The sequence below is a fragment of the Cyprinodon tularosa genome, unplaced genomic scaffold (assembly GCF_016077235.1).
Source record: "Cyprinodon tularosa strain WSP-4 unplaced genomic scaffold, ASM1607723v1 ctg143, whole genome shotgun sequence".
Classification (NCBI taxonomy): Eukaryota; Metazoa; Chordata; class Actinopteri; order Cyprinodontiformes; family Cyprinodontidae; genus Cyprinodon; species Cyprinodon tularosa.
Genome location: NW_024038254.1, coordinates 7,048 through 19,780, shown reverse-complemented (window position 1 = coordinate 19,780; position 12,733 = coordinate 7,048). Strand labels below are relative to the sequence as shown.

The window sequence follows — 12,733 nt, the reverse complement described above, 5'->3', positions numbered from 1 at the left end:
TGCTTATAAATTAAATATCAGTCTTCCAAATTATTTTTTTTAAAGAAAAGCTTTAATAATTTATTTATTTATAAGTGATTCATCATACTTGTTATATACAATCTCTGATATAACTTGTGACGTAGAGAAGGAACTGTTCCATTTCACTTCTGCGTATTTCATTTTTCTTATATATGATTCTTGTTTGTTTACTGTAGCTCATAAATCCTTTCAAAATGTAAATACATTTAAAATTTCGACCTCTGCTCAGGTTTAGAACAACCAATAAAACCTCTAACACTCCCATGATACAACCCATTCAATCAAGGCTATAGAAAAACGACTCGATATTTATTTCAAAACGGTTGCAAATTTAAAATTGATTGGACGTAATAATAATAAAAACAATCTTTACTTTAGTTTATAGCTCGTAGTATGCTTCTCCTCCATGGTATTAGCTGTCCCCTGTGGAGGCTTATATAAGTCCTGCGTACCTCACGAACCCCCCTGTCCTATCTATAATGGTACGGTCCCCTGGACTGTCAACTTGAAGTTGCACATTTCAAGGGCAATTGCAATTATTCACCAATCTGCTGTGTGCTGCTAAAGAACCAGAGGAAACATGCTGTGTAGAGTTGGGAAAATACGCAGGTAAGATTGTCAGCTGCTTAGAAGTAGCAAGGATTAAGACGGTTTAAGCTGCAGAAAGAACGGGAGAGCTACTTCTTGCTAACGGAGTAAATGCTAACTTGTAACAGTTGCTTGTTGAGAGCTAACGGCTAGCTCATCAAGTTCTGGGCAAGAATTTCAACTCATTATGATGTTTTATGAAGAATATAAGAATGTTTCGCCTAATTTGTGTTTGTGCTGTACTGTTTCGGTGCAAATGTATACTATTTTGAATATTAATACAAAATAAATGGTACAACTGAAGCCACATGTTGTTTTAGCTGTTAGATATTTACCTAATATGACAGGGAAGATGGGTTACATGCATACACTCGTACTAATTATGCAATCTGTGGTTACTCTGTTTAATTTATGGTTAACAGAGTAAAATGTAAACCTCTGAGTGTGGGATTTTTTTTTCCCCAATTAAAATATTGAACCATGTGTCATTTTGCTTGTACATCTCATTTATCCTGATCTGTCATATTAATCCCAGGTAAATATAAGCGTCCATTTTTAAAGTGACTGCATTAAAGGTTTTATCTAAACATGTTCACTTCCCTCTGTTTCTTTCCAGGTGTGCTGCCAGCCTCAGCCAAAGCATAAATCTGATAGCTGCATCAAGGCAGAAGCACACACTCCCTGATCTGACCTACGACTATGGAGCCTTGGAGCCTCATATCAGTGCAGAGATTATGCAGCTTCACCACAGCAAGCATCACGCCACATATGTTAACAACCTTAATGTTACAGAGGAGAAATATCAAGAGGCTCTTGCAAAGGGTAAAGACAGTCACATGTATTAGTTTGATTGAAGTCTCTTCTGACATAGTTTTTTTTTTTTTATGCTTTGGATGGTTTGGGAATCTCTTTATCTCAATGTCTTATATTTTGACATTGATCCATCTGTGTGTGTGAATTATTTTAGGAGATGTGACTGCACAAGTTGCACTTCAGCCTGCTTTGAAGTTTAATGGAGGAGGTCACGTTAACCACACTATCTTTTGGACAAATCTCTCCCCAAATGGTGGAGGTGAGCCTCAAGGTGAGAAAAAAACAAACTATTCTGTTTTTAAAATTTTATTATACAGTTTTTATATTTTTCCAAAACAAACAAACAGAAGTGATCATTAAATGTGAAGCTATCAAGTCAGACTGTTTGTGGAAGAGTGATGATTAGAATGGTTGCATTTTTTTAAAGACATATCTGTCCTGAATTATCCAGGGAAACCACATCTACTAGTTCACAGCTTAGGGGGCAATCACAGCAGTTTTTGGCTAGCTTAGACACTTTTTAAATTGGGCCTGACCTTCCCTTTATCTAGTGCATGTCTTCTGGAGTCAGCCAAAGCGTTTCTGACAACTTGCAAACTATATACATCGTGCAGACAAACTGTTGAAACTTTAAAGGGAAAGTCTGCTGCAGTGAGTTTTTATCCCCCCAGGCTGTCGATCTGATGCCTTACAGTCCCTGTAGTCGGCCCCTGTACTATTAAACAAAATGTGCATATTTACTCTAAAAACTTGCCTTAATTTTGTTTAAATAAAATATATAACACATTTGTACACATGCTATTTTTTTACTTTCATTTCCTCTAACATTTATATATTTTATATTTGTATTATTGCTCAATGCAATTGCGCTGATCAATACACAAGGCAGGAAAATTCCTTGTTTGTGCACACAATCCTAAATATGAAGCCTATGGAGGTCACTCATTCCTAGCAGCTAATTTTTAGTCTGCAAGTTGGTAATACGCGTTTCTTTTTCCTGATGTTATGGCTGTAAAGTAAAACCAATCTGTTTGATGTTGTCCAGGGGAGCTAATGGAGGCCATCAAACGGGACTTTGGCTCCTTCCAGAAGTTAAAGGAGAAGATGGCGGCTGTTACCGTTGCAGTACAGGGCTCAGGCTGGGGATGGCTTGGTTATGACAAGGACAGCGGGCGACTTCGGATTGCTGCTTGTGCTAACCAGGATCCCCTGCAGGGGACAACAGGTTGGTTTGAATTGGCTTTCAAAAAATGGGACAGCCAATATCCACCTTTTGGGTATCGTTATGTAAACTTTGTTTATCCCTTAGGGCTCATCCCTCTCCTTGGCATTGATGTCTGGGAACATGCCTACTATCTCCAGTACAAGAACGTGCGCCCTGATTATGTGAAGGCTATCTGGAATGTGATCAACTGGGAGAATGTCCACGAGCGATTGCAGGTTGCCAAAAAGTAGAGGAATCACAGCACCTTGTATCAATATCTGGATCAAACGGTAGATGCAAATAATTGCCTCAAATAAACAGCCCTGACATTCAAACACTCGGTTTTAACTCAGAGATTGGTTGTAGCATTAATGGAAAAAGTAAATCCAATGTGTTTTGCTGTTTAAAACAATTCATCCTTTAAATAAGAAAAGACATGTTAAAATCAAAGCGAAAAGCCAAGACGTCTGCAAATACAAACCCCCAGACTTGTCGAAGCGCACAATAAATGGTCCTCATTGGACATAGAAGCTGTCTTTTGTTATTCACACCCATGTAAATGGTGCCTAGGGGTTGTATACTCAGAGGAACATCTTTGTCTAACACAAGGATCCTACAATGTAATGACTGTCCATGTTTTTGATGTAATATAATAAAGTAATATTTCAGTTGTAAAAGCTTGAAATGTGTTTCTGTATGGCTATTCTGAGGGCTGTTATTTCCTGGACATTTTAGTAGCTGATCCAGCATTTAAGTAAACAAATTGGAACGGATACTGAAATCTGAAGACAGGTAATCTTAACTTTATTCTGATTAATTATTCTGCTACATGAGTTTCATTTTTGTTTTGTTTTTTGTTTTTAGCCATCTTTGACTTTCCTGAAGCAGACTGGTTTACCTCTGTTAAGGGAAATCTGTCGAACTCAACGCCCCAGACAGACAGGCTGCCTTAATAAGATTAGCAAAGTAATTTCCTATGGTTTTTTTAGTTGTGCATTTTCCAATGTAAGAGCCACCAAAATTGGTTAATGTGTGTAAGTTTATAGACTTCTAGAGAACTTGCAGCATCCATAGCTCTTTTTACATAATTTTCCTCTTTAATCACCTGAGCTTTTTTAATGTGAATGGCTCCTGTTTCACGTTACCTCACTTCAGTCTCAATTATATTACATTAGAGTCAAGTTTTGGTAATCACGTAATTCTAGTTGGTAGACTTTCTAAGGAAGTCGAGCCGATTGCATGCGGTCAGTGACTTCATAAGTGGGAACAAGGAGAATATGCCTTCTAATTGGATTAAATCCTAAGAAGATCCAGTTCAGTATGAGCAGCATCTGCTGCTTCAAGTTAGTGGCGGAAGAGATTCAAAGATGCAAAAACATGTTTGTTTTTTGCAGAAGACATTTTTTTTTCCTTCTTCTGCTCTGGACTCAGATGCTACCTTGAGGCCAATAGTCTGTTTTTATTTTAAATTTCATTTTTAAAAAACATTTTCTATGCTTGATTTTTCCTTTTTATAATTTCAGTTAAATACTTGAACATTTATCATTAAATGCCACTTATAAGAAACTTGAGCTCTGAGAAGATAAATTTGAATTTAAAAATGTGAAATGGAGAAAATAAAAAGGCCTTATTTAGTGCACTTTTCCTTTTAGCCAGCAGACTGCAGTGTCTCCAAGCTCAAATTTACTACAACCAATGGCATTTAGAGGAGAAGCTCATAGCTAAAATGTTTAGTTAGAGCACATTACCTGCTATTAATTGTTCTTGTATCGTAATGTTCCACTTGATTTAAACTTTTAGGTGTTTAACAATATTATGGAAAATAAAATTCTGCATGAGTACAGCTGAGATTGTCTCTCAAGTCGTTATATTCAGTGAGTGGCTTGGTCCAAAGAAGCCTACAGTTGTTAATTAGAACTATAACTAAATCCTGAGCTAGGCGTTTTAGTTATCTTAGAAACAAGAATCAAAATGCCTAGTTTAGTTATATTTAACCAACTGATTTTGAACTGAAAAAAAAAACTTTTAGCAAATGTAATCAGCTAAACTTTAGTACTTCCAAATAAAAAATACTACTATGCCTAGAAAACAAAGGTAATAAAAGATCAGCTTTAGTAAACTGGACTATCTTCTTGGTGAAGCTTGTTTGTGCAAAATACAGAATTTTAACAAGACAAAAAATCTTCAACCACTGGAAAGAGAACTGGAAACATTTGGACAGATATCATTGTCAAGTCTTCATTTTCCCTGAGTTGCACAAACTTACTTGATACTTCTTCAAACACAGAACAACTCAGAGAATATGTGAAACACAAGCTCAGCTGCTGGTGCTGCTCAATCTCTGCGGTAAACCCAGGCATGCAATAATACCGGCTTGAGGGTTTGTTTTGCATTATTTTCTTCAGTCAATGCTTGAGTTCTAGGACTGCCCTTGCTAAGCGGGACGCACAAAATTTTATATACTGATTATTTGCCCATTTCTAGAAATGATACAACATATTTAATATAGCACCAACACAAACCTTTAAATCACAGGAACTTATTTGCTCTAAATTCCCATAAAAATATCCTTGACTGATCTTTAAGATCAGTGATTACAAGTTAATCTGCACACAGACGGCCTTTTGAGTCTTCAGAATATTAAAGCTTTTATGGAGGTTCTTTTTCAAATTTATTGTTCAAATGTGTGTCAGTATTCTCATATTTGGACAATCTTTTTTAACTAGATTTTAGGAAGCTTTTGAAATAAGATTAAAGATTCAGATGCACACATTAAACTCTTTAAACTGTCTTTTCAATCATCGGATGTATACTTACCGTACTTGAGTCTTTGAATAAGGAAATAGCCTAGATGTTGATTTCTCTTGGAGATAAGAATCTTTACATTCCTTTTCTCTTCCTGACTATAAATTTACTGCCTATCAATGCTTCATATGGAACTTGCCCTTGGTGTTGTGGTTGCCTATATGGGCTCCAACAAGCTTCCAGCCTCCAAAGGTACCCTGCAGTACCTCAGGGTAACCATGTCTGCACCGTCTCTCCTATACACAAGCTGCCATTGTCCTAAATGGACTAAAGTAGTGTCAGCATTGACGAAGTAAAAATTTCCAGTCTCTTTCGTCCACTGTTCCTGGCAGATAGGGTGCTGGAGAAAAATTTAGAACAACCATTTGGGTTTGAGCCCATATCTGAGTGCTCAACCAGGTGTTGAATGCCAGGAGCCAGACATTTCAGGGGCTGTGTGGCTCTGTAGGAAGCTCTCATACTCTGGTCTGTGGATGATTGATTCATCATGGCCAGTGAAAACACCATGCAGACAGATGCACATTCCCAAGAGTCAGAATAAAACAAAGGTGCGCACAATAAATTTAATAATTTCTCTTTTGAAGGTCTCCCTGTCATTTCAGAAATTCTGCCTCTATAAGAGAGGGAAAGACTGCTTTAGCAACAGGGTGTGACTGTATCTGTCTGTTAAATTATTTGCAGTTATGTAAGAGTTAGTCTATGCTCCAGTAAGTCCACAGACTTGGGACATCCTTTAGGCAGCGCGGTGGGATAAATCACTGCAAAGACTGGGGTCATTTGGGTTCATGTTGGATTGATTCAGGCTTGGAAAATCCACTCGGAAATCTCTGAGTTTTCTCTCTAAAAAATAAAAAGCTCGACCTATTGCACAACATGGTTCACACAGGGATTATCACTGCAAACATAAAAGCATTGTTACCCTAAATTGAACAATAGTTTTAATGTGTCATCCTGTGCTTGATATGTTTTTAACTTAACAGTAAAGGTATCTTGATCAAGTTTGTTTGGGAATAATTTCTTTCCACTTTTTCTCTGATTCCATAATCATATAATGCTGCTGCATATAGTGTAGCTTACTACTCATTAGGCAACTAAGACACTCTGCTGTGTGAAAAGGTTATCCTCCCAGAATCTGTCTCTCTTTTCTCCTGCTTAGCTGAGAGTCAGCACTTAGAAGATCTGTTTTGGCCGCCGTTTCAGGATGTCAGAGGAAAAGAGACGAGGAGGAAAGCTCGGGGAAACTGGATGATTTCCAGCAGCTAGTGCACCATAATACAATAACAGTCCTTCATGCACAGCAGACTGGATCTAATCATGGGAATGCTCTTCTTGGTCCAAAACTGATCCCACTTTAGGTGAGGCATCCGTCTTTCCTGAGGTGGTACTCTACACTAACACATTACAACCACAGATAGACATAATATATCATTTCAAGTTATTGGGAATGTTTGGTGACTCAAGCAGTTTCTCATCGCCTCTCATCATTTGAGCCAAGCTTTTGAAGCTAATTTTGCTGAAATAAAAAGTTAAAAACAATCGGTATGCCTATTTATGAGGCCAGGTGTGTGTGTTAACTCATACCTAGCACATGGAACAAAGATGCTTTTTAGATACTCACTTTGCTATGTTTTTTATTTATTTAAACAAGCAACTTAGTGCATATGTGTTTAGTTAGAATTTTAAAATATTTCAATATGAATTTCTGTTGAGTAAAACTTGCCAAGTTGAGAAATATTGAAGAATGAAGTGAAAGCTAAACAACAATCATCACATAAAAACTTAATCACTATGGATATTTACTAGAAAACACACTGTAAGACTGAAAAAAATCACTTATTTTGCAGAATATGTCTTGATAATTTCAATATTTTTTGTGTGTATTTCAGTTGAATAGCATGTTTTTTTAATATTCATATCAAATGGGTTGGAGGCTGGTATTTAGAATGTTACCTCATATTTCCATCTATATTTTCTGCTAATTGTTTTTCTCCTCTGACACAAGTAATAAACCAAAATACATTTTTTTACAATAGAAATGTTGTATGGGTATTGTAACAATAAAATAAAAAGATAAAATAAGTAATAATAATAATATAAAAACACTTATTCCTTAAAGAGGCATTAAAGTGTCTAATGGTAGGTGGGACAAAAGATCTTCTGTATCTCTCAGTTCTGCTTCTCAAAGAGTTCAAACTCGAACTATGGCTGCTTTCCTGAGCCACGATAGTGCTGTGCAAAATATGGCTCCCATTGCCCCTTGTGGACTTCATCATTGCCCTAGTCCTTTTCTCCATCAGTGCCTCCATGGGAACTACCTCCCTCCCCATCACTGCCACACACCTCCGGATGAACTTAAAAATATTAAGTCATACAGTTAATGAAACACAGAATTTATTCCATTCATACCTCAACTTTTGCTATTAAAGTAAAAGCTTCATTCTGTGAGTTCATTACTCACATATAATAATAATAGGAGTAAATATTGGCATTTCGATATCAGGCTCTCAATAAAAAAAGGTAGCAATGTATTTTAACATCCTTAAGCTGCAAACAGATCCTCTTACAGTCCCAGTAAACAATTATCAAAGAACTATGGATATTATTGTATTTCTTATTTTTTTAAATTGGTAAAAGACAAAGCAAAAGGTATAGCTACATTTTTTTTTCTTTCTTCAAACTGAAAAGTTTGTATTAAGTTACTGAAACCAAAAGAAAAAAAAATTTAATGGTTTGGTATTCAATGCACTAAGCTCTACATTTATGCTGCTAATATATGTTTAGGCTGCTCCACTCTATCTTTACTCTCACAATCAGTTTCTTTCTCATCATAGTAGCTTCATCTGGTCTGTTCCTGTTCGTTTATGACATCCTCTTGGATTGAAATAACAGTTGGGCTGCTACCAAATACGTACACCTTTTGTTTCCACACAGCCCTTTCTCTCTTACTGTGACTAATTGTATGTGCTGTCTTTCATCCTCTGGCATTTGAACTGGCTTGGAGCTTGTCAGCCTGACTGCACCTTTCCTGGTCTGGGCCACCTGTGGAGCTAGATAACAATTACCTTTTGTATATCTGTTTCGCTTAGTGTGAGGGATTCCTAAAGAGTCACAAAATGCAAGCGATACAATGCAAGTCTTGCAATGACTTAACGACTCAATCGAATCAACAGTTTTTTCTTGACAGAAAATTTTGACCAATTTAAACATATTGTCTCTGTAAAGTGACTTGAGATGACATGAATCGGAGCTATATAGATAAAGTGAATAGAAGTGAACTTAATCGGAAAGTTAATTTGTTCATCCTAACAAAACTCCAGAGCTACTTGACCCACAGCTTGATGCTGCCACCCTCATACTTTACACTCGGGATGGCGTTTTCAGCCCTGAAACATTCTTCCTTTCCTTCAAAATGTAATGATAACCGTTACAGCCAAGGTCTTTAACATTCATCACACCACAGGATATGTCTCCATAAGTTAAAGATCTTCCTTAAGTGCATTTTCAAATTGTTTTCTGGTTATAATTACTGCCTGTCTAGATTAAACCTGTATATTCATAAGCTCTTTTTCCTTTCTTCTGATTTAAAGACATGTTTTGTGCGAAAGCATGTTCTTTCTTGGACGCATAACCAATCTTCCTATATTTTTTGAACTTTTACTGTTATATTATTTTCCAAAATCATTTAAAGACATAGGAAACCACAATTTACCAACAAAACAGAGATGAACAGGATAAACAACCATACACACTCACTCCTAAGGGGAATTTAGAGACGGCTATCACAATAAACATTCTATCTTTGACTGTTGGTCGAGGCCCGAGTACCCGGAGAAAACAGCACATGCAAGGGGAGAAGATGCAAACTTGTGGCAGAATTACCTCAGGCCAGGGTTCAAAAGTCATTTAATATCTTCAAAGCAAAACACAAAAATCGGTTTACATGATAGATATCCTCTGTATGCCCTCCTAAAATTACTTTTTCCTCTAAAAATACCATTTCCTTTAAGATGAAGGGAGTTTACCCCAAAATGTTTCATCGTGGGAATTTCAAGTTTATATTTTAACTGAAATAAAAGCTTGAGCAACATTTGCATCAGACTGATTCACAGCTTCATGAATCATTTGGCTCACTAAATCAACATTACCACTTGAAGTTCTTATTCTTTTGAGCTATTCCCAAATGTTTCTGAGCTGTTACAAAGTTTTATGCCCACGGGTGAATGGAAACACTGTTAACGGTAATTGGCAGATGCTCTGATGTGAGAATTTAAGCTTCTATCTCACTTTCTTTGTTCAAATTCTGTTTCTTGAAACAGATGGCCACATTAAGTTTTAAACATAAAGCAGAACAACAACACAAGAGGGGTTCAGTGTTGTAAAATCACAGCTGTATTGAAGTATCTGTTAGATCAGGAGAAAAACACTCATTGAACCTGCATTAGAGCAATCTGCAAACACCTGCTGCAACTCAAAGAGCAACCGTCCATGTTGATTTAAAAGTTCTCGTGCATGCTGTTATTCTGACATGCTTGTGAACGCTGTTTAGCCAGTGCCAAAGACTCTTTATACACAGGACACATATGGTGTGTACACTCACTAAAGGAATAAACGTGGCAGAGAAGGCACATATTTTTGTAGCCATCCACAGTTTGTAGCATAATGAAACCCCCAAGAAATTACTTTTATTACCCTTTCACATCCTGCATAGTGTCACCTGTATATTGTGTTGTAAAACAGAATAACATTGATTTTTCTGCACTAAAACCTTAATATGGTTGATCATTTTGTTTCCTTACAGCCAACATGTCCAGAGCATGCAATAGTTATGATTATACCAAGTTAAAGCTTTAACTATGGTATATATATAAAAAAAATAAAAAATAAAAAAACAATAATAATAACAAAAGTAAGCAAATAAATTGAACTTAACAGCACCTTTTGATTGATATGATCATCTGGAAAGTTCGTACTTGACTTGGAATGGCTGTATGATTTAATAAACTTATTAAGGTCAAAGAGAAATAATGTGCATTTCTGCTATATGAATAAGTTGAATTAAATTTAACAAGTACATATTCAGTAAATTGTAAAGGGCCTATACTTACATAGCGCTTTTTCAAGCCGGAGGACTTGACCAAAGAGCTTTACACTACATTTAGTCATCCACGTACACACACACTGATGGGGGCAAGCTACATTGTTGTAACATCTATGCTGACCTGCCCAAGTGACCTAATGAATGAATTTCCTGGCAACACCTTTCCATCCTAGAAAGAAAGATGTTGATTTGATACTGAAGTACTCTACCACCATACAAACTCTAAAGGTCAGAAACCCTTCCATCTGCCACTAATCTGGAATTTAATTTACCAACTACACTTGAGATGCAGGGTCAGAATTATTATTTGATGAGGTATTGCTTTTTCCATTCTTTTCTTGGATAGATCACTGAATAAATGATAAGATTTTTTACCACAGAGTTGAAAGAACAATAAAAAGTCTGGTTGAATTGGTTGAATGCTAATATAGTCCTTTTCAACCATTTTTCTATTTTTATGTTTTTTGTAGATCTGTTTGTTACTAACATGTCTTGTCACGAGGGAACTGTTGCTAATAAAACTGTAAGCCAAATATATATTTACCAAAAAAAACCTGTGTTTAATATTTTCAGACATCTGGAAAGAGAATCCTACCCCTTTCAGTAGCTGAAATACACGCTGTCATGCACAATTGTCCTTCGGATAATACTTTTTCTCTGGCTGTTTTATAATAGCGGATGCTCTTCTCCAAGTCTCATTCAATTTGTCCCTCCTAATTGTTTGAATTATACAAAATAAAAAGCCCTGAATAATATTTGAAATTTTGGTTTTACTTCAGCAGCCTTCCAGTGTTGGCTGTCAACTGAGTTTGCCGTTCATATGCATATCATGGAGCTGAAGTCATTGGATCTGTGTTCTTCTGTGAATAGAAATATAATGATATGTTTTTTAAGAGGTGGCATGTGGTGAAACATCAGCTTTAGTTTTCTTTAACATGTAACAGCTTTGACCGAAGTGAGGGAAAGAAATACATATCGTCTAAAAATCTAAAAAACTTGTCATATGCCAGGATTCAATAAACTCAGCAAACTTCTCTCCCTGGACCTTATATGTCACACATAATGAGGTCATATTGGAGAGAAAAGACGTTTTTCTCTAATTTATTTTTGCAATAATCTATCGGGATCGATTCATCCCTTTCGTCTGTCCAAACACAGCTCCACATGGAAAATTACAAGCAGAAGAAAGTAGCATGGAAAAAATGACTGGATCACAACAGAAGGTATTTTCCAAAGAGAAGAAAAAAAATGAGGTCAAAGTTTGTAAAACATAATTCTCCTATAAAATCCTTTCTGTCTCTCTTCTTTTCCTGCTGCAGGCTGTGCAAGAGTGAGTGCTGACTGAAATGGTGACTATAGAAAAAACAAAGGCAGTTAGAAACCGCTTGAAGCTATTTAACCAGAACTATTTAGGAATTATATAGTTAGAAATTGTTGAGTGTAATATAAATGTTTTTTTTTTTGCTTCTGGTAAACGAAGGAAAAACAAAAGAGAAGTTGGGTCCATATTCTTGTTGGGATAAATCTCAAAGGCACAGGTCAAAGTTACCTAGAAAGGCAAACAAAGCTTATAACCTACTTTGTCTCTTTCTGATTGTGATTCTTCCTGCCAGGGGATTTTCCATACTTACTGATGTGTTCAGGAACAGATGCAATTTTGGCAGTCAGGCAGGTTGTCGGGTCGAAAAGAGGCCCTCAAAGCATTCCTCCTTGTCTCCCCACTTTATGTTTATACTCATTTCAATTTTCTTTTAATTTGGCTTATTTACTTATCCATTTGAATTGTTAATCTGCAGTTCTTCTTTAGGTTCTTCTTTTTCTCACAGATTCCACTGGCTTTAACTAGTTTGCATTAAACAATGTTTGAGGTCAGAATATTACAGTACCGGTACATCAGAATAATAAATCAAGCTTTTTTATACAGAAATGTGGGCTTTTAAAAAGAATACATAGCAAATGCACTGTTTATTTATCAACCAGGCCTCTTTAAAACATATATTCTTATGTTTGAATATGATTATTAAGATAAATCGAAGAAATACATAATTTGGTCAAGGTCTGCCCTACATATTAGGACTGCATTCCACTCAAAGGGAGCTATGCTTTTGTGGAGGATCCAGAAATAACCAACATGCAAAAGAGGAAAATTCACCTCAACATATCCGCCTTGGAATAAGTTTATATATTTTCCTTGACCTAGTTTA

General features: G+C 36.2%; 1 protein-coding gene across 1 annotated transcript; it reads left to right on the top strand.

Annotated features, from left to right (window-relative positions):
- Positions 1–469: 469 nt before the first annotated feature.
- sod2 (superoxide dismutase 2, mitochondrial) lies at positions 470–3,311 on the top strand. Its single transcript, XM_038278649.1, has 5 exons — positions 470–630; positions 1,226–1,431; positions 1,577–1,693; positions 2,468–2,647; positions 2,732–3,311. Exons 1-5 carry the CDS (start codon positions 602–604, stop codon positions 2,875–2,877), a joined length of 678 nt encoding a protein of 225 aa, XP_038134577.1. The 5' UTR covers positions 470–601; the 3' UTR covers positions 2,878–3,311.
- The last annotated feature ends 9,422 nt before the right edge of the window (positions 3,312–12,733 follow it).